General features: G+C 47.8%; 1 protein-coding gene across 3 annotated transcripts in view; it reads right to left on the bottom strand.

The window, feature by feature from the left end:
• The window catches only part of SLC23A2 (solute carrier family 23 member 2), a 53163-nt gene that overhangs the window by 25639 nt on the left and 1334 nt on the right, over positions 1 to 26190 (bottom strand). For 2 of the 3 annotated variants that reach the window (XR_010030416.1, XM_063175343.1), the window contains exons 2-5: positions 7819 to 8099; positions 7273 to 7371; positions 4184 to 4300; positions 2301 to 2458 (exon numbers count right to left, since the gene is read on the bottom strand). Coding sequence is in view for 2 of the 3 variants with exons in the window: in XM_063175343.1 (XP_063031413.1) it covers positions 2301 to 2458; positions 4184 to 4300; positions 7273 to 7371; positions 7819 to 7953 (509 nt within the window). In the remaining variant the exon portion in view is untranslated. Of the gene's footprint in view, positions 1 to 2300; positions 2459 to 4183; positions 4301 to 7272; positions 7372 to 7818; positions 8100 to 14287; positions 14390 to 26190 lie in introns of those variants that run through there. The other variant, XM_063175344.1, reaches the window with a different exon arrangement.

Here is a 26190-nt window from a genome sequence, read left to right on the forward strand (position 1 = left end):
GAAATCACACCCCAGCACCTGGCCCTGCTCCACTGTTGTGTGACACAGCTAACTCCCAAAACAGTGGGGATTCTCCCCCTAAGCCAGGCAAAAAAAGAGTAATTTAAGTTTTCTTAAACAAATTGTTCAAAATCAGTCGAGCAAGCTCTGTCCCCTCCTCAGGTGACAGCTGCAGTCTGGGAGTGACTTACAGATTTTAAGGCAGCCACTCAGTGCCAGCCAGCTAAAGCACCAAAGCTCCTGAGCGGGGTTTTCATTCCAATTCCATGTCTAAGCCATCCAGCTGCTCCGTTCTGGCACGGGTTGAGGTGAAGAGAGGAGTTTCTCTGCAGGCAAAGGCACCTGGAAACGTCTCACTGGGCCCCCACGTCCCACAGATGTGAGAAAGCTGAGCCAGAGCAGGGCACAGCAGCAGAGCTGCCACCCTGGCGGGGATTAAAGCTGTGCTGAATTACCTCAGTGCCACTAATTACCCACTAATGAACCCCTGCCAGAGCTGGGGCTCACTGCACAAGCCAGGGAATAGCTGGAATTCCTAGAACTGGTCTGGGTACCCAAGCTACCCCAACTCCACCCCGTAATCGAGCTAAATCCATCTTTAAGAACCCTTAAACCATGGAATTTGACCTTTTGAAACCTTTATTTGCTGAAATACTTTGCAGTTGACAGACTTGCCAATGAATACTTGCAAATCTCATTGAGAGGCCTGAGCTGCTGTATCCCATTCCCAGCCTTACATAAACCCCCCATCACATGGGCAAGAGTTATAAAACATCCCAGCGTGGAAATTTCCTCCCCAAACACAAGTTATTTTAAGACCCAAACACAATTTGGCCTTCAGGGATATGAAAATGTAAGTACAATGCAAGTTGGGAGCCACTGAAAAGGGAAAAATCCCAGCAGGGTGGAGGGCAGGGCTGGGATTACACAGAAAGAACAGAGAATTTCAAAATTCTGTAATTTTGGCTCTGTGATTTTGGGCACCCTTCTCTCTGAATGAGCCCCAAATCCCCCTCTAGTAAGTGATAAAAAAACCTAACATTATTAAGGGAGAAAAAAACCCCAAATATGACAAACTTCCAGACAAGGTACATGAGGATTTATGGTTACAGCACAAAGAGCCAGCCAGACTGGAAATAAGATTATTGACTTGGGGAGTCTTTACTTAAAGAAAATACATTGGGGAAAGAAAGTTTGCTTTTCCAACAGCTTCCACTCTGTTGTTTTGCCATCAGAGTGAACTTTTCGAGACAGAGGGGTGAACTCCCAAGTCCAGTAAGACAAAAGAAATAGAGGGAAGGGTTTTTTTTTCCCCCAAAGGAAAAAGTGAAGTAAAGGTAACTCAACCACCTAAAGATTCTGGCTCTTAACTAAATCCTTAAAAATGTGGACTTTTCTAGTGGCAAGCAGGATTTCTGCCTGTGCCCAGGCCTACCTGCAGCCCAAGGTGGTCTGCAGCAGAAATTAATAAAACCACCACAGTCAGCCCCTCTTTACCAAGGTGTGTGAATGAATTTTTGCTCTCCCAGGAACTTCCACCTTGTTTCCTCTCCCTGCTGGATTTTCTCACTCCTGGGATGCCTTGTGTTATTTCAGATCCACATTTTTTTGGGAAGCAGCTTTTTAAAAGCTCGCCCTAACTGCTGCTCTGCTGCTGTTGGTTTTGCGTTTCTGGAAACCCAACAAATTTCTGCGCCCAGGCCCTCACCTGCAGCCCAAGGTGGTCTGGAGCAGAAATTAATCAAACCACCAGAGTCAGCCCCTCTTTTCCAAGGCGTGTGAATGAATTGTTCCTCCCCCAGAACACTCCTGCCTTCTCCGTTCTGGGAACCCCCAAATTTTCATTCTAAGGCTCACCTGCAGCCCCAGGTGGTCTGGAGCAGAAATTAATAAAACCACCAGAGTCAGCCCCTCTTTTCCAAGGCGTGTGAATGAATTGTTCCTCCCCCAGAACACTCCTGGCCTTCTCTGTTCTGGGAACCCCCAAATTTTTGTTCTAAGGCTCACCTGCAGCCCAAGGTGCTCTGGAGCAGAAATTAATCAAACCACCAGAGTCAGCCCCTCTTTTCCAAGGTGTGTGAATGAATTGCTCCTCTCCCAGAACACTCCTGGCCTTCTCCGTTGTGGGAACCCCCAAATTTTCGTTCTAAGGCTCACCTGCAGCCCCAGGTGCTCTGGAGCAGAAATTAATCAAACCACCAGAGTCAGCCCCTCTTTTCCAAGGCGTGTGAATGAACTGCTCCTCTCCCAGAGCCCTCCTGTGCCCCAGGAAGTCCCCAGACTCCTGCTGCCAGGCTCACCTGCAGCCGAAGGTGGTCTGCAGCAGGGTGGTGATGCCCACGCAGAAGAAGATGGTCCCGATGAGCTGGCTGGTGGCCCACTGGTCGAAGCCCACGCACATGGCATCGGCCAGCAGGAAGGGCACGGCGATGGTCCCGCTGAAACACGTCAGGTAGTGCTGGGGGCACAGGGTTAGTGCTGCTGCAAACCGTCCTTCCAGCCCACCCCCAGCACCAGACGCGCGCTTAAAGGGGTTTAGGGGTCTCAGGGGAGCTGAGGTTTTAGTCAGAGGTAAGTTTTTTTAGGAGTTAATCAAAATAAATGGGTGGGTCTTGATGAAGTTATACTATAATAATTAACTAATAATTGACTGACTCAACATAATGTATGGCTAGCTGGGTTTATAATACAGAATTATAAGAATATATTCTTATAGAAGAATATAGAAACTGATGAATAGCTTTTAGGAACATAAGACAATTGTTTTTAGGAACATAAGACAGTTGGAGGCCTCCTCTCTTCTGAAACCAACTGAAAACGAGGGAGTTCTACCAATGGTTCATTTGTCATATTTGCATTGAAAAGGTGGAAAGGTCAGAATGAGGAAGATTTCATTTACTTCCTCATTTTGGGACCCCTCCCCATGAAAAGGACCCATTTCAAGGGACAAACCACACATGCTTAATGGCTTTTGAACTAATTACCATATGAAGCAGGGGATGGGATGTATCAAAGTTATGAATATACATTTGAATTTTGGGTATTCAATACTTGTACAGATAAAAGGGCTCTGTAATCACCTGTAAATTGGGTGTGTATTTGGGAGCTATCCCACAATAAACAAACACTTCCTAACTCTAAACTGTTAGAGTTTTTGGATATTGGTACCAGATCAATATCCTTATTGGGAATGGGATGTACCAAAGCCATGAATATGTATTTTTATTTTGGGTACTCAATATTTGTATAGATAAAAGCACTCTGTAATCACCTGCAAATTGGGTGTGTGTTTGGGAGTTATCCCACAATAAACACACACTTTCTAACTCTAAACTGTCAGAGTTCTTGTCCATCACAGCTGGGTATCAGTACTAGATCAATATCCACATTTTTAATAAATCAAGCAGCTTCTGTTCCTGCCTCTGAACCCCCAGCAGAGCTCCCCTTCCCAGAGCTTTGCTTTCAGTGCTTCTCATGATCCCCACGTGGAGATTTCTGATTTTCTCATTTCTGATTTTTGTGATTTCTGGGGGATCCCAGGCTCCTGGAACACCTCTGAGGAGGCACCCAGGTAGCAGTGCTGAGAGCAGCCTCCAGCCCAGAAATAATTCCACTCACACTGGCTCACATCCCCTGCTCACACGCAAAGGACTCCTCAACTCTTCCTCCACCCAGGTACTGAAATAACTTCAGCAGCAGCTTTAATATTCAGTATTTCAGGTCTAAACCCTTGTATCTCCCCATTTTTATCTCCAGAGGTGCCCAATGTCCCTTGTGAGGGCCTCCACTGAGCCTCTGCTCACTCATTTACCAACAGCAGCTTTTAACTCAGTAAATATTGGAGTGACTCTCACAAATGCATGAGCTGAGAACTGAAATCATTCTCAGAGCAGTGATCTGAGTCTGATCAACCTCAGAAAAAACCTAACATCTCCTTCAAAATCATTCCTAAAGCAGTGATCTGAGCGTGATCAGCTTCAGAAGAAACCTCCTAACACCTTCAAAATCACTCTCAGAGCAATGATCTGAGCGTGATCAGCCTCAGAAGAAACCTCCCAACACCTTCCTCAAACAGGTGAGAGTGGAGAAGGATAAACCCCACAAACAACAATGACCTGCACAGAAAATCCTCAATAAATTTGGAAGCCGCAGAAGCAAAAGCTGCCTCTGCCTGGGGACGTACCTGCAAGCCCAGGAAGATGCAGAGGTACCAGGGAGGAACATCCTCAATGGTGTAAATCATGTCAGTCCTCTGGGCATCCAAGCTGCCACTGCTGTCCAGGGTCTCTGCCAGGGAGCTCTGCAGGAACAAGGGGCACAGCAGGTTAGTGCTGCACGGAATAAAGGGAATTTCAGCCCCCAGGCCGCTTCAGCAGCTCTGGTTTGTGACAATTTCAAAGCCTTTCCCATCCAGCTCCTGAATTTGTAGCCAGCATGTTCCCTTCTGAACACTCCCTGCTTATTTATTTATAATTGCTGATTTCTGACAGAACTGATCTGGCAGCCAAAAGGTGCCCAAAAATGGATTCAGCATGACAAGGCTGTTAAAAAACCCCACCAAACCCCAAAACCACAAAAACAAACAGAAAAAGAAGACAGGGAAGAACTGGAACTAAGGAGAAGAGCTCTGCCCTTGCACCAGAGACCAAAATCGCTGGCAAAAATAAATCCTCATTATGATAATTGCTTCCCTGCTTTGCTCTTACCCAGTTCCATCTTGGTTAACCACTTTTAGCCAAAGAATTCATCATTTCCCTTCTTCCCCCTCATTTATGCAGTCAGGAAAAATGCCGATTATTTATTACACCCAAATTAATCCCCAACCAATTTCCACCAGCCAGGCAGAATTCCCCCAGGAATTTCGATTCCCCCAGGAATCCACTGCCAGTGCCAATGGAGAAGTGAGCACAGCCATTCACACATCAACACCCCAGCGAAACAAGGGCCAGCCTCTGCCATTTCCCTGTCACAAATAAGTGGAATCCGGTTTGGGAATTCCTGAGAACAAACCCACAACGCTCCAAATGCCCAGCACAACGACAGAAGCAGGAGGAAGTATCAGATGTTGTAATTTCAGAGCAAGCGGCTCAAAAATCACCTTACACAACAGCTGCTGTGCCCTAATCCAGCCCAGGACACTGTGGGCCCACGTGGAGCTGCCTCACACAGAGCCTGGGAGCTCTGCCAGACTCGTGACTGCCCCAAACGGGCTCCACTTCTCCAAAAATGCCCACCACAGCCAGGGCTGGGCTGCACTCGGTGCCACCTGCCAGGCCAGCAGCCAAAGTGAGCCTGGCACTGCCCTCCCACCCCAGCCTGCTGCTGGGAGAACAAATCCACTGGGGAAATTCACATTTTGGGGGGTGAAAGCGGGCACAGTGCTGAGGGTGCTGCAGCAGGAATGCAGAATACAGGAATTCATTTGAGAGAACTCCTGGCAGCACCTGGGGCAATGCCCTCCCCTCCTGCAGCACCAGTGACAGCCTTCCACGGGCTGAAAAAGGAACAAACTCTCTCCTGACCCCAATTCTCTAAAAAAAAAACCATGTGAATAGAATCAGGGATTTGAGCCATGGAATGGCTGAGGGTGGAAAAGCCCTCTCAGATGCCCAGCTCCCACCAGCAGCACCACCGTGGGCATCACCAACCCCATCTCCAACCTTAACACCTCTGGGGATGGGGACTCCACCACTGCCCCTTCCCACCCTTTCCAGAGGAAAATTCCTCCCAAATAAATAAAAAGATGTCCAGCCTGGCCCTGCCCTGGCTGGGCTGCAAGGATCTCAGGGCCCAGTGCCACTCCACACGTTCCTTTCATGTGCTGAACAGTTCCCGTACATTTAGGAACTGTATCTTTCATTTTCTGTCCTATGGGGTAGTTTTGGATTTATTATTAAACAATATCCTACAAATTTAAAATAGCAAAAGAAGCCAGAACTGGTTTGTTGCCATGAGGGAAGGAACGGGGTGATGGTTTAGCTGACTGAGGGGTTTATTTTGGATTAGGCTGTGGGTTGAGGGCTTTTTTTGAGATTTCTGGAGAAAACAACAATGGAAACAACAATTCCACCGTCTCAGGGTGCTCCAAGCCCCTTCCAGGCTGGCACTGGGCACCTCCAGGGGCAGCCAGAGCTGCTCTGGGCACCTGTGCCAAGGCTGCCCACCCTGTTACTGCACTGGGAGCCACAGCAAAGCTTCAACTCCAGGAGAAATGCTTCCTCCACAGCTCCAGGTCTCTCAAAGGTGAATTATTCTCCATCACCCCCAGTTCTGATGCCAGCTGGGAGGGAGGGAAGCACAGCTTGGGCAAAGCAGGAACACTGAGGTGTCTGGAGATGGCTTATCTCATTGCACAATTCACCCCAACACCTCTGGCTCAAGGCTTTTATCAGATTGTGCCTCTCCACTCCAGCCCCAGCATGCTCCAAACACCAGCCCTCAAAGCCTTTGAGAGGTAACAAAAAGCTGCCCATGAAACGTGAGTGTGGGGATGGGAGTGAGGCACCTGGGCAGGCTGAGCTGGGAGGCTCCAGGCCCTGACAGACTTCTGGCTGCTCAGGGGATGGTTTAAATCTGAAATTCAGGAGAGAAAACATGAACTGCATCCCCTGGTGCCATCCCTGCCCCAGCAGAAACCACAGCCTTGAAGGAAGGAGCATCATGGTGTCCCTGCTTGGAGCCAGGAGTTTTGTTCCTGTTTCAGTCAGGGCATTTGAGAAACTTGGGTCATGCTGAGGCTTTTCAGAGACAAAAACAACCCAAAGAAACCATGGACTGAAGGAAGGAGCATCATGGTGTCCCTGCTTGGAGCCAGGAGTTTTGTTCCTGTTTCAATCAGGACATTTGAAACACTTGGGTCAGGCTGAGGCTTTTCAGAGACAAAACAACCAGCTGGACTAAATGTTTTGGAAGTTCAGTTTACCATAATCCTCATCCTTTTTTTAAACAAAGCTCAGACTCACACCATCTCAGCTTGCAGGATCATCACTGAACAGACCCAGGGAATGAAAGAATGGAGAAAAAAAGCTGGAAAAATCCCACCCAAGGGCATGAACTGCCCCCACCACTTCCTGAGTCATGGCCCAAGTGCTGCACCCACAGTGTGTGACCAGGAGTCACGAGGGCAGAAGCGCCTGGGGAGATGTGGATGTGCAAGTCAGCAGCTCTGGGACAGGAAAGCTCCCAGCCAGCTGGGGGCAAAGCACCAAAAACGAGCTCCCAACAGCAGGAGAGCCCCAGGCAGCCTGTTTCACATGAACTCAGCCCCAGTACCTTCTCTGCTATGCCATTTTCTGTGGTGTAGATGGCCATCAGCTCTGTGTCCTCTGTGTCCTGGTCACCGCTGGACGTGGCTCCACCGTTTATCACCACCTTAAAAAGCAACAAAAACAGAAATAGGTGAAGTTAAAATCAACGTTTCCTCTGCCATCACACCTCATATATCATTTTCTCTGTGGGTGCTTGAGATGTGCCTCTGACATTTAGTCAGAGAACACGAGGAGCATGGCAAGGCATCACTTCTGTAACAGCAGGGACAGAGAGCACAGAGAGCTGCCTGTGCTACACACAAACATTCAGAGTTTGTCACTGACTGCTCATGGAAATCAAGGGTTTGTACACCTGGGGCATTACTGGAGCATTATTTGGACTCATCCTCATATTTGCTCTGACCATGGGGAGCTCCATGTCCTGGGAATGAGCACACACAGCAGGGCTGGCTGTGCTACACACAAATATTCAGAGTTTTGTCACTGACTGCCCATGGAAATCAAGGGTTTGTACACCTGGAGCGTCATTCCCTGCCCAGGGCTCACTCACAGGCAGGGTGAAGAAGGTGGGGTGCTTGGACTCATCCTCATATTTGCCCTCCGTGGAGCCCCCTCCTGCCTCCACCGACTTGGCCGTGGTGTTCTTGCCAATGCCCATGGTGTCCAGCACGTCCAGGACTTGCATGCAGCACCCAGGAGGTGCCTCTGGGACAGGCCAAGAACAAAGGACAGCTCCTTATTCCAGCAGCAGCAGCAGCAGCAGCTCCAGGAGTCACTGAGGAGCTCAGTAATCCAGCTGGGACATCAGCGCGTCCTTCCCATCAACAGCTCCTAGGAGGGAAGGGAGAAATTGGGAGTTTTTAGGAGGGAAATAAGTCAGGCTCATCATCTGAAGGTTTTTTAGGAGGAAAACGAGTCAGGCTCATCATCTGAGGGTCCTGAGTTTGTTCCTCACCATATGTTGGTTCTTGGCCTCTTTACTTTTGTTAAAGGCACTTGAGATGATAGTTCACATTCAGATTTAAATATTTATTATTTCTCATCTACATTACAAGTCCTGAGTTCTACAGCATTCTACTAACAAGCCACAGAATGGTGAACTCCCTTTCTATTCAATTAAGAAATTGCACTCAAATTATTTTTACTTTTAACCCAATAACTGATCACTCCAAGTCTGCAGTGTGGACTTTTTTATCCAATTACACAATACCACCCAAACTTATGAAGAAGAAGGACACACAGAAAATCCAAGTTTTGCAGCCTGTGCTTACTGAGCTTTAAACACAGAACGCAGCTGCCAGCACCTGCAGGTGAAAGCAGGTCAGGTACAGGTGAAAGTACAGGACAGAACCTGCAAAAATAGCTCCTGAAAGGCACAAAAAGTGGAATTTTCTGCACCCATCCAGGCAGCAGAACCCACTCACACTGGTGTGAATTCAAAAGCAAGTTAATGATGGGTTCAGCTGAACCCTAAGGTGGAATACAGCTCATGGACACTCAAATACAGGTCTGGATTGGAAAAAAAGAGGCAGAATTTGGGTTTTTCCTGAAGTCTCCCCTTCCAGATGGTGCTCAGGAAATGCCAGCAGCTCCTGTCTACTGTAATTGCAATAATAACTGAACTTGAGAAAGACTCTTCTGCTGAGAGCAATTCAGGACTGTACTAATATATGAATACTAATATTTTAGAACCTCTTAATAGCTGTTACTTGCCCATTTGCTGGAAAACTCTGGCTCCTTGAGGTGAAAGAAACATTAAAACTTTCAGAGCAATGGACGTATCTCCTGAAAAGTTCCATAAAAATAACAATTTGGGCACTGGGATCCCTTGAAGCATTAATTAAATCAACATGGAATGGAAGGCAGCGCCTGCAAATCAGAGTTAAGATTTGTTGATGAGTGTAAATATTAAGGCACATAATTAATTAGTTCTCACTCGAAGACTGAAGGAGAAGACTGGTTTGAACACTCAGTGTCTTGCTCTGGAAAAAAAAACTGTGATGTCCATTTTCACAGAGCAGCTCAGGGCAGAGGAGACAGGTACCACTTAAAGGTTAAAGGCTTGGGGGCACTGGGCTGGGATTTCTGGAGGGTTTTTCTGTTTGCTTTCACAGAACAATGAGGATTTATTTTTTTTTCCCTAGCACACAAGAACAAGGAGAGGAGAATCTGCCTTTCTCTGCCAGTGCAGACGTGCTGCATCCTCCAAGAAAATCAGAGGCGGAGACGGGCGAGGCTGGGTCCGGCAGTTCATGGGACCGGGAAGGGAAAGGGCAGCAGGACACCTCCCTCAGCCAGGACCAACACATCAAAGTGAAGCTGCCAGGATCTGCTCTGGGGTGCCCTGGCACTCAGCAGCCCCTGGGAGCTGCACCAGGACAGCAAAGCTTGCCTTGGGTCCAGGGATGGCCGAGAGCTGACGCAGCGGAGCTGAAATAACAATTCCCCAAAAGAGACAGGCAGAACCCCTCAGCGCTGCCTTCCCAAGGACAGGGAGGGCTCCTGGCACCAGGGGCTGCTCCAAGACAAACCAGGAGGAATCCCCCAGCTCTTCCTGCTGCTCCCCGGCAATTAAAACTGCACTGAATGGGCACAGAGGGCTCTGGAATGCCTTGATTCTGCAATCAGGAGTGTCAGAGAGGAGAAGATAAACTCTGCCGAGGCCTGAAGCTCTCTCGGAGATCACTCCTTATCAGCTCCCACCACATGAGTCAGTTTTTACAGCCCTCCAGAGCAAATGCAGCTCCTGGGGAGCTGAAAAGTCCCGGAGAAAGAGATAAAACAAAAGAGAAAACACAAAAAAGATAACACGAAAGAGATAAAGCCCATTGGGCACGGGCAGGTACACTCGGCACAAGCCATCACCTGCAGGCTGGGGTCCAATGGGAAGCTGGAAGTGGAATTTCTGCCAGGACTCCCTTCCCACATGGGTCACCCCAGAGCAGAGCACACCTGTGCTCAACACAGAAGGCCAGGAGAGGCCAGGCCTTTACAGAGCTGCAGATAAGATTAGGGGTTACACAAAGGTGCAAGTTCAGGAGGAAAAGCCTCCTGGCCAGGGAGAGGCCACCCTGCACCTCCAACATCAGCACAAAGCTCCTCCAGCCCCAGAGCCACCAGGAGGGGAGGAGAGGTGGCAGGGTCTGGTGTGACACCACATCCCCTCCTCACACTCCCAGGACCACCCTCCACGCCCTCCCTTTGCCAAGGTTGCTGCTATTGCATTTTAAACAAACCAGGATGTGTTTCAAAGCTCGTGGAAAAAGGATAAAACCCATCAGAGATCTGGAGATCTATAATTTGTTTAAATGCTCTTTTTGCTCCCTGCAAGTTTCTGCTCTGGAACCATCACCACAAATAAAAACATGCACTGGGAGCACAAAGGTTTCCCTACAGGAAAATCTGCCCTAGAAAAGCTCCCACTTGCCCAGGTACCAACTGCCTGTGAGTTCAGTAAAAATCCTTTTTTATCATCTCTCCAGCAGCCCCAAGGGTTAACTGGGCAGGACAGAAGGTGCAGACAGACATGAGGAGTTTACTGGCAGGAAAAGTGGCCAGGAACCCCACAGGAGTGGGACACTGACACCTGCCCTGCACGCACTGTTTCCTTTCAAAGCACTGCACGCAGCTTTGGGCTGAAGCACACCCAAAATATTCCCTGGATCAGATTTATGCTGTGGCAGCTCCTCCCTGCCCTGCTCAAGGCTTTCAACATCAATATTTGAATCCAGAGCCTGGCAAAAACAAAGCACACCTGACCTCCGGGCAGCTGGGAAGTTTTGGGGTTCTTCTCTCATTTTGGGTTGATTTGGGGTTTTTTAACTCCTCTTAGAAGGGTCAATGCTTTGCCAGGTGCTGTTGGCCTGGCAGCAGCAGCAGGACTGGCCATGGCCATGCCCAGGACATGGCAGTGCTGCTGTAAAGCTCATTTGCAATGAGCAGACCTGCAGTTTAACCCTCTGCAGGAAGCTCAGGCTCCCCCATGACTGCCAGCCCTGAAAACTACAGTTTTTCCCAAGTGAAACCAGCCCTGCGTGTTCCCTTATTTGCCAAACTCAAACCAAAACCCTTCTAAAACCACAAAGGCTGAATTCCAGCTGGATCCTGAATTCCCACACCCATGACAACCAAAATAATTCAGACTTTCCCTGTCCCTTCAGACAATCCCTGGCCTGGATTTGGTGGCCCTTCCCTGCTGCACACGGGAAATATCCCCAAAGGAAGCACCAGGAATGCGGTGACAAATGTCACCATGTCACAGCTCCTGAGGTGGCACAGCCAAGCAGGACCTTCCTGGCTGTCACAGACGGCTGAGGAGCCAAAAATCCTCCGGCTGCTGCACCCACGAAGGAGATTAGAATCAAATTAAGGTCGCTGCCTAATTGCCATCATCAATTCATTATTTTAATGAGCTGTCAGGCTGGTGTGAACAGACCAACTTTCTCCTGCAAGCAGAGGTGATGCTCAGCCAGCACTTGTCCCTCCTGAGGTGCCTCTGGAATTTCAGCACCTCCCTGGCACCTCCAGGTGTTTGGCACCTCTGGGACTCACAGGATGTGTCTGAACACAGCCAAGGTGTGAGATTGTGTTTCTGGCAGCGGACATGCAAAGGGACACGGACTCCCTTTAAAAGAGAACTTTGCTGCTCGCAGGCGCCCAAAGGTGCTGCGTGTTCTCCTAGGAAAAAAAGGCTCTCCCCAGTTAAAAACATTCCACAAACCTCTCGTCGCCCAGGTGAAAAAAAGCTCAACAAATACTCAAAGGATGCAATCCAAGTCCCGTCTGCAGAGCCACAGCCACAAATCCAACTGCTCCATCCCAGACCTGTGCCTGGATGGGGCACCTGAGAGCTCCCACCCGCTGCCCACACGTGCAGGGAGTGCCTCAAAGGTGTTTTTTTCTGCCTTCCAGGGCATTTTCACCATCTCACACATGTGAAGAAGGTGCCCAGAACCCACACATTTCATTTTCCCTTGGTGTAAAAGCCACCCTCCTGCTTCAGTCTTGGAGGGAGTTTTTATCTCAGGGAGTTTGGAGCAGCCTCTTCTCTTTGGTCCCAGGAAATTCCTGATTTGTCTTTAGCAGGGACCTCTCTCCTAATTTATCTTTAGCAGGGACTTCTCCAGCTCCTTCCCACCAACTGAAGCTGCACTGAAATGCCACCACCACATCCTAACTGCTCCTAGATTTCCCCTTGCACTGAACCACATCCACAGCAAGGAAAGCAGACTCCAAATTTCACCCAACGCCACCCAGTTCATCTTTGCCTGCTGCAGAGACAATAAAATGCTGCCACATACCCAAACTTCCTAACATCAGACTCCTAAAAAACTCAATTTAGGCTTTAAAAAGAGCTGATGGGCACTTTAAGAAGCTTCTCGCTTCAGCTCTTCAAAGCACAAACAAATTCTTTCTTTGGAGGCACTAATGAATTTTTAAGTAGTTGGTATTTTGACTGCCATCCAGAGCGGCGCTTTAATAACTGACCAACGTTATTAGGGCAAGTCTACACAAAGCTAAGCAGCAAAGTTATGCCGAGCTCAAACCTTCCACGTATTTAAAGCACATTAGCTAAATCTCATTAACTCCATGTGCGAATGAGCTTGTTGAGAAGGGGACTCAAATCCAGCTGAATGAGGTGTTTACCAAAGGATCTCACAGCTTCCAAAAACTGAGGTTTGGTTAGTCAAGTTATTAACTGAGAGCATGGTTAGGCTGGGATTCTAAATCAGAATACGTGAAAATTCTAAACCAGAATAGGTGAAAATTCTAAATCAGAATAGGTGAAAATTCTAAATCAGAATAGGTGATTCTAAACCAGAACAGCTGAAAATTCTAAACCAGAACAGGTGAAAATTCTAAACCAGAACAGGTGAAAATTCTAAACCAGAACAGGTGAAAATTCTAAACCAGAACAGGTGATTCTAAACAAAACTGGCTGTTTCCAGCATCAGTCACCCTGTTTGATCAGAACACTGCTGGCCAAGCAGCTCCCACTCATCTTTCACCCCATTATTCCCATTTTGTTGGCCCAAAAGCAGCAGTTTTGCCCAAATTCTGTGCACTGCATTTGCCACCCTCCCGGAGAGCCCTCCAGTGGGCAGGGATGATGAAATTCCAAAGAACAGGGTAAATAAAATTTAAATTCGGTCTCACTGCCCTGGAGCTCAGCACACCTCAGTGTATGGCACACGATAATTTGATTATTTATAATGCTATGGAGTCCTTATGGTGTCCCTGGGGAGAATTAATAATTTGGGCATTCCAATACCTCGCTGTTTTTACCAATATTAATGCACAGCTCGTTAAGCTCCTTCATGGCCCTCAAAGCAACCTGAGCTCACACTGGCTCCTTTCTCAGCCTGCTTTGTACTTGGACTTGGCACTTTGATGAAAGCTCCCTTCTTTCCAAGACTTTAATCACGTTAAAACAAAGGTGGAGTTAGAGACTCACCCAGGGAAAATTCCATTTATTAAGTAAATCGAGGTAATGTGCCAATTTTTCAGCTCTGGATGTGAAGCTCCTTCCCAAGGGCTGAGGCATCCCTGTGGCTCCTTTGGAAAGGGAACAGCTTGAGCCCAGTAACCAACACAAACCCAGCCACTGATCCCAGATTTGAGGAGTTTTACACTGAGTTATCAGTGAGACTTGTCTGAAATAAACACTTCCATTTAGCATCACTCATTAGGTTTTGGAATTAACAAACTTTCAGAAACTAACCTTTTGTGCTCAAGCTTCCTTAAAATCTCTTTTACTACATAACTATCATATAAATTTTTCCCGTTTTAAAGGAAAGCAAAGTTTACAGATAGACAGAAAAAAGCAAGTACTTTGGAAATAGTAAGTATCTCTTTTTACAGTGATAGCAACTTTAAAATGAGAAATTAAGCCCTCAAAACTTCAAGACGCACAAAGTTAGTTATTAACACCTGCAAACAGACATTTTTAAAGTTTCCTATTTCATAATGCTGACACCAAACCAAATTGGATTTTTGCAACCATCCCCAGCAAGGCAAACCTGCAGCGAGCTCTCGGAGGCAGCAGCAGCAGCAGCAGCCCGGAGGATGCAGACATTCATCCCCCAGGAGCACTTTTATACTCCTTCTGTACTTGCCCATTGTGTAACCGCTCCCAGCCCACGCTTACACAAGGGCAGGGCGGGAGGCAGCACCTGGTTACTCCTTGGCTACTCCCCCGTTACTCCACGCCTCCACGCTGGGTTTACGCAAAGCGGCCCGGCCACAAAATCCCGGGGAGGACACCCGGGCAGAGCCCCCCAAAAAATGGCACGAGAATTTCCAGCAGCAGCTGCGGTCAGGGCAGGGATTTGATTGATTTTCTCTGAACGTTCCTCCACGAGCCTCCCTGATAAATGTTTTTAGCAGCAAACTGGACAAACCCTCAGGAGGTCCCTGAGCCGAGGGTCAGTGACCCAGAGCCTCACGGGGAACTGAAACACAGCAGGACTCTGCTGGGCTCCTCCACTTCCCCAGGGGAAAACGCTGAGTAACAGCGATGGGCACGGGGCACAGTGAGATGGAACAGAAGCGAAAGCCTTGGAGCAACAACAAAACCAGCAAGGAATAAAACCCGGGTTGCCGAGCACTAGGACAGGTTGCCCAGGGAAGAGGGTGAGTCCCTGTGCCTGGAGGTGAATAAAAGCCATGGAGATGTGGCATTCAGGGCATGGTTCAGTGCTGTCTTGGTGGCTGGGCTTGATCTCAAAGCTCTTTTCCAACCTAAACAATTCTAGGATTCTGAAATTGCTTCCCAATTATCTCCTTGCCCCATTACTCTTCTGTGGGAGCTCAGCCCTGCCTCAGGCTGTCCTTACACTCCTGAACATCACTTGGTCATTTTACTCATCCCCATTTCCCTTTCCAAAGGATTAACGAGACACCGACACCCTACAACTGATCCTGAAGCCATAACCACAACAGGCCACCACCTCTCCTCTCCTTTCCCTTCCCTCCTTCAGAGACTTCCAAATGTTTTCACAAACACAGATATCTCAATTTCAACACACAGAAACCTTAGAGACCTTAACACAAACATCACCAAACTTTAAGAGCACAAAACACCAACTGCTGTACCCAGACTGGCTGAAGAGCACTGATCTGTAACACTTTAGGGAAAAAAGGGCTGGAAATTGTTTTAGATTCAAGGTATTTGATGTGCCCACAGGGAGCTAAAGAAGTGAGTGATCAACAGCAAGAGGAAAGCTTTAGGTTTTGAAAGAAGTAATAATCCATTTGCTTTTTTACTCCAACGTTCAACTGCTGTTTAATCCAACTAGTTTTTTTAATAGCTGGATTAAACAATGCCAGGGACTCAAACACTTCTTGCCCCGAACATGACAGTTCAAAGTATAACTGAGTTCAATGCAATTAAAATTCTTCAGTATGCAATCAAAGACTCGTCTATTTACCTTGCAATTAAAACTAATCGCTCCAAAATTCATCATCAGCGAGCGGAGAACTTCAACATTCAAACAATTAATTTCTGATTACTCTGCGTTTACACTCAATCCAAAGCAACCACTTGCTAATCTGGGTGCCTCCACTCCAATCCCAGCTGCCAGGGTTGATGTCGGGACAGATCTGAGTGTGGGGTGTGCAATTCCCTGCACTCACTGGCACACTGCAGGGAATGCTGATCCAAAATGCACCGGAATATTGCACAGTGCAGCTTCCAAGGGCTGTGGAACCAGGTGGGGATGAACAGCTCAGAGCTGTGGGGGCTGCACTTTACTGGGGAGGGGAAGCACAGGATTTATCTCACCCTGCTCCAGCTCCAGGATGGTCCCACACAGCCACTCATCGTTTTTATTTCCTGCTCAATACCTGAAATGCTAACTGGTGGAAGCATTTCTACTGCTTGGAAATGTTACTCCTAGGAGGAGTTCACTTTGATTATTATGAGAAAATGCAATTTTCTGCCTTCTTCTCAGACACTCAAGTGCTCATTCTGAGGATGAACCAACACTTCAGCCAAGTTCTGTTCGCTCTTGGACACACACTGGTAAACTACTGAAAATGCTAAACCAGAATAGCTGAAAATTCTAAACCAGAATAGCTGAAAATTCTGGTTTTCCAACTCAGTGTTCTGAGTTGGAATAGTTATTCTGAGGATTTCTTCTCTGCAGTTCTGCAGCATTTGGGCAGACAAAATCCCTCTCTGAAGTGCCCTGTTCCCCCTGCACAGGGGTGGCACCAAAATGACCATAGTGCAACGCAGGCACTGCCAACAGCTGCTAACCAAATCCCTCCTTTGATCCTTCAGAAAGAACAAGAAAAACCCCCAAAAGCAGGAGAGATGCAGCCAGCAGTGCTCAGGGAGAGGCACAGCTTCCCTGCAGGAACATCCTGAGCTGGAGGAGGGCTCCTTTCTGACAGCTCAATGAGCCCCCTCACTACATTCCTGCAGCCATCTCCCAATTTAGGGATCCCTCCTCCCAAAGCCACGGCGAATTCATGATCTTTTACATCAAGCTTATTTAATCAGCAGCCTCCCCTGAACATCCTCCAGAACACACTTAACATAATACAGCAAAGCCAGAAAATAGCATCACACACGAGACAATAAATAGATCCACTTCCACCCACAACTGGGAACAGCAGAAAGACTCTGCTATTGAGTTTGAATTTCCAGTGGTGTTCATAAATTATTGAATTATGAATTGAAAAAGCACTTACCAGAAGATGTGCTGTAACATGAAAACATCACTACTCAAATCTACACCAGAATTACTGGAACTGCTCTGAAAGCCCCCAGGTAATTCAGGGAGCGATGCCCAGCCCCGGCTCCTACTCAGGGTGTCCCACCTGAACCCACAAATCCCCCTCCCCAGAAAAAGGACACCTTGGGGCAACCCATGGCCAAGGAATTCCACATTTCCAGCTGGACAATGCAGCTTCTGCTCCTAAATCCTCAATTCATCTACAACCTGTATTGTGTTAAGGTGTTTGTTAGGACTTTTCCTGCCACGGTACACTTTTAAATACTTGTAGAAGAACCCAGGATCTGAGATGTACATCAAAGCACACACAGAGTTCTGTGTAAAAAAGGTAATTACAATAGGGAAGTGCCTTTAAGAATACCTGTGGCTGATTTCTGGGCAAGAAATAAAGAATCATTGTCCAGAAAGAACAACAGAAGAATAGTGAAGCCAAAGCCCTGCACTCCACAGGCACAGATCAAAGCACGTCCAAAATTACTGGAGAGAATTGTGATTTTTGGGACCTGCTATTGTATCCACCCTGCGCATAAACTAAGCCAGACTCCTTTCCCGGAGCTCCAGGTATTCCTGTAATTACAGGCAGAAGCTCAAATCCAAGCAAAGACAGGAGCAAAGCCCGAGCAGCAGGCAGGGCGAGGGCAGTGAACCTTAGCTCATTACCGTGTGTGTTCCCAGATTAGCCTGAACACATCATTACCCTCCGTATTCCCGGAATCCCCACCCCTGGCAGTGCCCAAGGGCAGCTCGGAGCACCCTGGCACGGCGGGAGATGTCCCTGCCCACGCCCGGGCTGGGTCTGGATGGGCTCTGAGCTCCCTCCCGTCCCAAATCCCGCACACAGTTACTTCAGATTTTACCTTTCTGCCCCTAGTTTTGTTTCAGAAGGGCGGGCTGAGCTGTACAGAAAAATGCAGCAGGCTGTGCAAAGACCATGGGACGTGCCACCCTTCAGCAGAGGCTGCTGCTGGTTTGGTTTTCCAAAGGCAAAAAGCACTTCTGAGCACAATCATTTGTTTGCTTTTTCATTCAAGACGTCATTTGCTCGGATGCCTAAAAAATCACCCTGCATCACCCAGGCTGAAAGCTCCAGCTGCAAGACTAAATGCTGTAAAAAGAGGGGGGAAAGAGCAGATATCCATCGTTTTTGGGCAGTGAACCTGGCATTCACAGCTCAGTAACTCCCAGCCCAACTCCTCCTCCTCCCAGCAATCCCAACCTCCTGCATCCGAAATGAAAAAAAAAAGCCCTTTTAATCTTCAAAGCATGGCCACAAGTCAATCTCAACTTAGCACACTTTTTAATTTTCGTTTTAATTATCCAGTTGGGAGAGCTGTGCCCTTCTTGCTCAGTGACCTTTAGCTCCTTCGGGATTTACTTCGCAATCTTTCCTGGGAATAATCAGGGAACTCACAGCACTTCCAGAGGAAACGTTCCAGGGCTCCTGGGGCTGAGGGCAGGGCCAGGGTGACTCTCAGGAGTCTCTGCTCTGCCTGCAATCCAGCCTTTCAAAAACCTAAAATTGAAGGGTTTCTGTACACCATTTAAAAATAAAAACCTAATGCTCATTCAGAGAGCAGCCCAACACGTGAAAAAAAAAATTAACAAAATTTCATGGGCAGTGCCAAAGTTACAAAATTCAATTTCCATATGGCAAACACCATCACTACGTCACGTTTCATCTTTTTCTGCTGATTTCTGGATGCTGTGCTCCAGGGCTGCAATCCCTGCATGGCTGATCTGGGTTTAGTTCTCACCTGGAGCCAAACCCAAAGCAGCAGCAGAAGCTGGAGCTGGCACGAGGCAGGGCATGGGCAGAGCATCTCTGGGGTCACACAGCAGGAACAGATGCCATTACTCACTGCATTAGCAATAATAAACGCTGATATTCCCCCCAGTAACCGGTGCCCAGCTGTTTGCCCCAGGAGCTCTGGCCACCAAGCCCAGCTCGGTTTCCCACAGCCACTGGGGAAAAATTAAATCATTACTGCCATTAATGACATTTAAGCCGAAGCAGCACTCCTTACTCCCCTGCCCACACAGCAAACAACCATAAGCAGCCCCGGGTTTGATTCCCACACGTTCAGCCAAGCAATCACTAATTTATTAATTTCACAACAAGCCTGGCAGTGGCTCTGGGCTCAGCCAGACCTGCTGGGTCACTCCCCTTTGGGGCAGGCTCAGGTGAGAGCAGCTCCTGCACCAACCCCCTCAGAAATGTGCATTTATTGCACACCCCTGAATCCATGGGGCACATTTATTGCAGCCCTGAATCCACGGGGCAGCAGGAGGGGACAGGACCCAGGTGCCACCTGGTCACCAGGCAGACGTGGGGATGTCCCTCAGTTTGAAGATTTCCCTGTGTGAGAGGGTAATTAAGAAGGCATTAAATAGATATTAATGCATTAAACGGATATTAATGCATTAAATGTCCCTGTGAGCATCCGAACTGGTAAAGGAGGTTAAGTGGCTTCTCCAAGCGAAGGGACAGAAATGGAACAGGCAGTTTAACACCCAGCTGGCTGCTCAGGAAAAGCACAAAGAATTGTAAGATTTTCAGAGCTCACACTGCTTACAATAATATTTATAACAGATACAGGTTACTGAAGGAAAATTTCTTGGGTTTGGGAGGACTTTTTTAAAAAAGCTCTTTGGCAAAATTTATTAAAATAAACCTCTAGTTCACCTTTGTGATCTCTGCCAGTAAACCAATCCTTTTTTAACCAACATACTGTGGGTTTAATACCGTGCCTTAATGGCTGCCTCATCTTCAGGGCTCTCTGGCAGATGTGTTTCAGCACTGCTTTTAACAAAATCATCTCAATTATTCTTACTTAATTGGCATCAGATAAATGCAAGACTCCTTAGCTGCTGCTCTCTGAAGGAACAGCACTCGAGCACACATTTTGCCCTTTGAATAATTAGGAGAAAAGACCAATGCAGATGGAGTGTACCTAAGCGAGCTCCAAACCCGGGCTAGCACTGATCACAAAATCTTTACCAAAGCCCCACAGCCGAGGAGGGGAGCTCAGACAGCTCTGTGCCTTCGGGCTCGTTTATAGCCAGCAATTTAACAGGAGCTTTAATTGACAGCTTGGCTGGGTTCTGTTGTGCCTGATTAGGCGTCTCCACGAACAGCATTAGCGGCGTTTGATCCCCTCCAAAGCAGAGCAGCTCATTAGCAGGGGATGTTTACAGGAGCCCTTCCCCGGCTGCAGGAGGGGATTTCAGACCGTGGGTGCCCCAGGAGGATCTCAGCCCTCCATCCTTGGCCTTCCCTGCTATTTGCCAACAGGACAGATGGACAAGGAAAACATCTGACAGGACTACAACAAACCCCCAACACTTGGGTACTGAAAAACCCAAATCCTCTCCCTCATTCCCCCCCTTTTTCTCTCTCTTTTTTTTTTTTTTAAATTTTTTTTTATTTTAAGCTTTAAAAGCATCTCTCAGTGAGCTGAAATAATTACAAATAACAAGCGTCCAACAGGCTGAATAAACCAGACCAGAGCCCTGTGAAATTATATTGGTAATAACGACCCTGCTCAGCACAACCTCCCAAAATCCCACACACACCAAATTAAACGGCACCCATGCAAACACATCCAATATCAGCAAATGACTGCTAATTGTTATTGCTCCCAGAGATGAAAGGACACGGAGCAGTGTGAGAACACAGCAATTATTCCCTGCACTCTGAGCCTATGAACAGGGAGCTGCAGCTCCAATTTCTTTCTTGCCAGTCTCAATCCAAATGACTCCTTAGGTTTGGCCTCAACACAACAAAACGCTCGTCAGGAAACCATGATCTGTCAGCTTTTATCGAAAACCCAACCTGCTAAAATATGACCAAACAAATGCTGCTTGCATCAAGGAGACTTAAGTTACTTTTCAGAAAAAAAATTCATTCTGCACAAAAAAATGAAGAAAAAGCTGCTGTGAAGAGCTGGTGCTTTAGAGCCTGCAAAACCAAGGATGTGTTTCCTTTGCCTGGGTATGGTGAGGGCCTGGACACAGGATTCTCCACAAAAAGGACAAGTAATAAACAGAGCAAAATTTGTTTTTTCCTGTCACAGGAACTCCAAAACTCCACAAAAATCCAAACCTTCCCAGAGCAGAGTCCACCAAGTGCCATTAGCTCAGAGACAGCTCGGTTTCACCCAGCGGACAAAAGGAAAGGCTGCTAACTTTGCAGTGCAGGGTTTTACTTCCCTCCCAAGCCCCTAAATAAAAAGTGAAAGTCACGACGTGGGAATCACGTGTGCCCTTTCCATGAGATCCCATCGGTGACCTTGGGTGCTGCTGAGAACATTCATTCACTCACAATTCCCTGAAAAAGCACAGTTACACACAATTCCCTGTGAAAGCACAGTTACACACAACTCCACAGTTACACACAATTCCCTATAAAAGCACAGTTACACACAATAAAAGCAGTTACACACAATTCCCTGTGAAAGCACAGTTACACACAACTCTACAGTTACACACAATTCCCTGTAAAAGCACAGTTACACACAATAAAAGCAGTTACACACAACTCCCTGTAAAAGCACAGTTACACACAATAAAAGCACAGTTACTCACAACTCCACAGTTACACACAATTCCCTGTAAAAGCACAGTTACACACAACTCCACAGTTACACACAATCCCTCTAAAAGCACAGTTACACACAATAAAAGCACAGTTACACACAACTCCCTGTAAAAGCACAGTTACACACAATAAAAGCACAGTTACACACAATTCCCTGTAAAGGCACAACACAGCAGCACCTGAGCTCAGCTTGAGGCTGGAATCCAAACCACTCCAGGTAAGTGGAAACGGGTCACAAAAAAAGGAAACCCTTCAGATGGTGGGTTCTGGGCTAGAAAACAGGGCAATCAGCAAATTGGCCTCGGTGGGCAAAGCTTCCAGCATTTCCTTGCCATTGCAGATCCATGGATTTCCACAGGGAGCCCGGGATAATTCCCATGAACCGCCCCAGCACATAAACACTGCCGAGTGCATTAGTGTTTAAGGTGCCTTCCTATTAAAGCTGCACTTTGTTCTGTTAACTTTTACAATCTCACAAGTGGGTAACAGCCAGCAAAGCGCTAAAATGGACATTATTGCCCTGGGCTGCCGTTTCACGGCCATGCAAAACAGGAGTAAAGCCAATTAAAATGTGTCGCTCCACTGAGAGCGCAAAGTGCTCGGTTCACACCCGGGGTTAATGCCCAGGAATGTCAGAGCATCTCAGAGCCCCCCCGAAATCGATTTCCACTTTCCTTCCCAATACCCTGCATTCCCAAAATCATTCAGCCAAGGAGCCCTGCAACAGTTTGATTTAAATATAAATTCAGACAAGAACTGAAGGACATGGAGCCATTCAAAATCAAATTCCGAATCGGTTCGGTGACTCACATTTCCCAACAAATAATGAGTCAATCCCCCTGCATCATCCATCAGCGCTCATCTGAGGCCATTCTTCCAGCAGCTTTACTCTACAGCGAGCACGGAGTGGGTGACAAATGCAAACAGTCCCTTTGATCAGGAAGGGCACACGCTGTTTAACCCAAACACACAGAAAGCGGGTCAGATGTTGTTATCAGAGCTTGGGGAACTCAGATGCTCCCAGGTACTGTGGGACAGCTCAGCTCCTCCACCGCAACAACTGCACTCCTCTGCCCCTAAAAACACAACTATCAGACAAAGCTTGTTTGCTGACACAAGCCCAACACCAAAACATTCCTGGTTCTAAGGACAGAGATGAATCAGTCTCCAAAATCCATCCCCCCGAGGTGCCTGGGACACTCTTAGAAACACACATGGATTTATTACTTCTTTGTAATGTATATTTTGGGGGAATAATTAAATATTCTGGTTGCCCAAATGTGTTGAGAAGGAGCTCTGGAAACTCCCTTTCAGTGAAACAGGATAAAGTTTATTCTCACTTGAAGATGCTATTTAAAAATAATATTAAAATGAAGTAAGTAAGGGCAGACACTTGGATGTTAAGTGCAGTCCCCTCCTTAACCAGCACTTGCATCTTCTGGCCTGAGAACTGAGACATGGGGACAATCAGATCATTGAATTTCTAATTATAAACTCATTAAAAAACTGATTTTACAGTTGCCTCTACTCCCCAGCAATCAAACAGTTGCGGGATGGGAACACAGAGCATTTCATGGCAGGAGGGAGACACCCAACCCTGGAGCTTTGAGAGCCCCTGGGCACAGCTTGGGGGCCATTCCATGCTTCCCAAAGAGCCTGGGACAAATTCCATCCTTCCCAAAGAGCCTGGGGCCAATCCATCCTTCCCAAAGAGCCTGGGACAAATTCCATCCTTCCCCAAAGAGCCTGGGGCCAATCCATCCTTCCCAAAGAGCCTGGGGCAAATCCATCCTTCCCAAAGAGCCTGGGGCCAATCCATCCTTCCCAAAGAGCCTGGGGCAAATTCCATCCTTCCCAAAGAGCCTGGGACAAATTCCATCCTTCCCAAAGCCAGCCTGGGGCCAATCCATCCTTCCCAAAGAGCCTGGAGTTAATCCATCCTTCCCAAAGAGCCTGGGGCCAATCCATCCTTCCCAAAGAGCCAATCTATCCTTCCCAAAGAGCCTGGAGTTAATCCATCCTTCCTGAACAGCCAATCTATCCTTCCCAAAGAGCCTGGGGCCAATCCACCCATCCCAAAGGCAGCCTGGGCTCAATCCACCCTTCCCAAAGAGCCTGGGACAAATTCTATCCTTCCCAAAGCCAGCCTGGGGCCAATCCACCCTTCCCAAAGAGCCTGGGGCCAATCCATCCTTCCCAAAGCCAGCCTGGGGCCAATCCATCCTTCCCAAAGCCAGCCTGGAGCTCTCAAAGCCCAGCCCTGCCCCGGGGCCAAGGGAAGAGTCACAGCCCCCAGGGTGACTCACTGGGGACAACAGTGGGGACACAAAACCCAAACTCTGCTCCGGGTGCCTCTGGAGAAACCCCAGGGCCGCGGGAATTCCCGGTGACCCCAAAACACAATCCCTGAGACGAACACGAGTGGAAGGGATGAAATTACAACAGGAGCTCTCCAAGCCCAGCTCTCCCTCCTCCTCCCTTTCCCCAGCGAGCGCCAGCGATGTCTCAACACCCCAAGTGCCTTTCCAAGGAAGTAGCTCTGCTCCTTTCCGGGCCAAATCACCATGGCAAGAAATCCCCGTGTAGATTCATCTCCAGCAGAAAAACATCCAGGCAGCAAACACTTCCTTCCCACAACCTGAAAACAGCCAAATATCATCGGATTTCTCTCCTGCCGTCAAAGAAACCCTGTCCTGAGACAGCCCATAACAAGTAAAACATTTGCCCATAAAGCCAATGCGCTCCCAGGCAGTGACAGAAATATTTCCTGCACCCCACGAAGCTGAACACGCTTCACCCCCGGGAAGGCTGCAGAACACAGCAGGAACTTTCATTTGTAATGATTTATTTTGCTCCTGCCTTCCCTGCATCAGGATGCTCGTCTCTTACTCATCCTGTCTGTCAATATTGCCTTCCTGCAGCTTTTAAGTAAAATAACCCCCATGGTAACTGTTGTCAGGCCATGTCATGACCACTGAGGCTTCATAAATAACACTTGATATAAATAGATTTTCCAGCAACATATAAACCATCAGCTCCAATGGAAGTAGAAGGGTTGTGTGCAGCCATCTGCATTTTCTCCTGTAAGGATAAACACATAAAGAAGTGTTTGAAAGCAAAATAAACCTGTTGAAGAAATGGCCCAAACAGAAACTTCTGGAGCATGAGATTTCTTAAGAGGCTCACACGGAGACATTGACAGGAGCAGCTACAGCAGAACAAGAACACACGGGCAGAATCGAAGATTAAAAATTTGATTTAACTTTTAAAAAAGCATTTGGAATAGGAGCTGCATACAAATGCAGTGTTTTTTACAGAGTGGGGGAAATTCCCAATCAAAGTTTCCTGTCCACAAAGAAATACTCCTCCAACACTGCCATTATCTCAAGCCTCCCCTGAAGAAGTCTCCAACCAAGTAATACCAACAAAGAAATTATTTCTACTTCTCCACCGGAATTCAGCTCCCTGCTAGACGACCTTGAGACAGAAATTCTCATACTAGCAAGGTTTAAATCCACCCACGCAGCACCCAGGTCTGCCTGGGCTCAGGGAGGGAAAAGAGCACGAAAATTCCCTGAACCAGACCTGGCTGGCATAGGAACACAAGGCTTTTGTGGGCACCCAGGGGACACTGCCAGGGGCTGAGGGACGGGAGCTGTCACCCAGGGAAACACCCAAATCCTGCCGCTGACTGAGCAGCTGCTTCTCCCCCAAATCCTTCCATTTATTTCCGTGCTGAAAATGCTGAAGAAGCAACAGGCCCGTGCTCTGAGAAGCTGATCCCATCCTGCTCCTTCCGTCTGCTGAGAGCTGCGTGATGCTTCCAGAGAGTTCAGCTAAGCTAAGCCTGGCTCAGGGCAGGGCTCACAGCCCTGGGATGGATTTTAAACCATTTGATTGCGGCCTGTTAAGCCTCAGCAGGAGCACAGCCACTCCTGAGTGATCTCCTCCTGGCCCCAGGGCTCTGACACGACATTTTCAGGTCCTCTCTGCATCTTGACTAAACCAAAAGGCTTGTTTAAATCCATGATAAAAATCTCAGGGCTTGTTTAACCTCCTTGCTAGCCCAAGGTTGAATTTGTTTCAGTGCATCCCCGTGTTAACACTGCTCTAATTTCAAGGTATCTGGATCACGACTGGGAGCTAGGAGTAGGGGTGCAGGAGCTCCTCAATTAATCCAATTGTTCCACACATCTCAAGATTATTTTCCAGCTTGCCAACCTGAGCTCCTTGCTGCAATAATCCTTTATCTACGCTGAAATCACCTGGCAGAGGAGGTGTGCAGTTAAGCCTGGCTCTGGCACCGTGCAGCCCATCAGCTGCTCATCACTCCAGCATTTGTTCTGCTCCTCCACTTCGTTTCAGAGCCTGCATCAAACTCCACCTGCCAGGAAAAACACCACCCAAACCAGCTCTTTTTTTCAAGCCTAAACTGGTAATTTAAAGCCTGCTCAAGCCTGGCAGTGCCACACTGCAGTGAGGACACACAGACAGATTATGTTCCCCATGAATACAGAGCATTTGGTGTTTTCATTGAAAATTAAAGCTCATCAGCAGAACGGAGAGCCTGGCGTTCACCTGGCAC

The sequence above is a fragment of the Melospiza melodia genome, chromosome 23, assembly GCF_035770615.1.
Source record: "Melospiza melodia melodia isolate bMelMel2 chromosome 23, bMelMel2.pri, whole genome shotgun sequence".
NCBI classification, from domain to species: Eukaryota; Metazoa; Chordata; class Aves; order Passeriformes; family Passerellidae; genus Melospiza; species Melospiza melodia.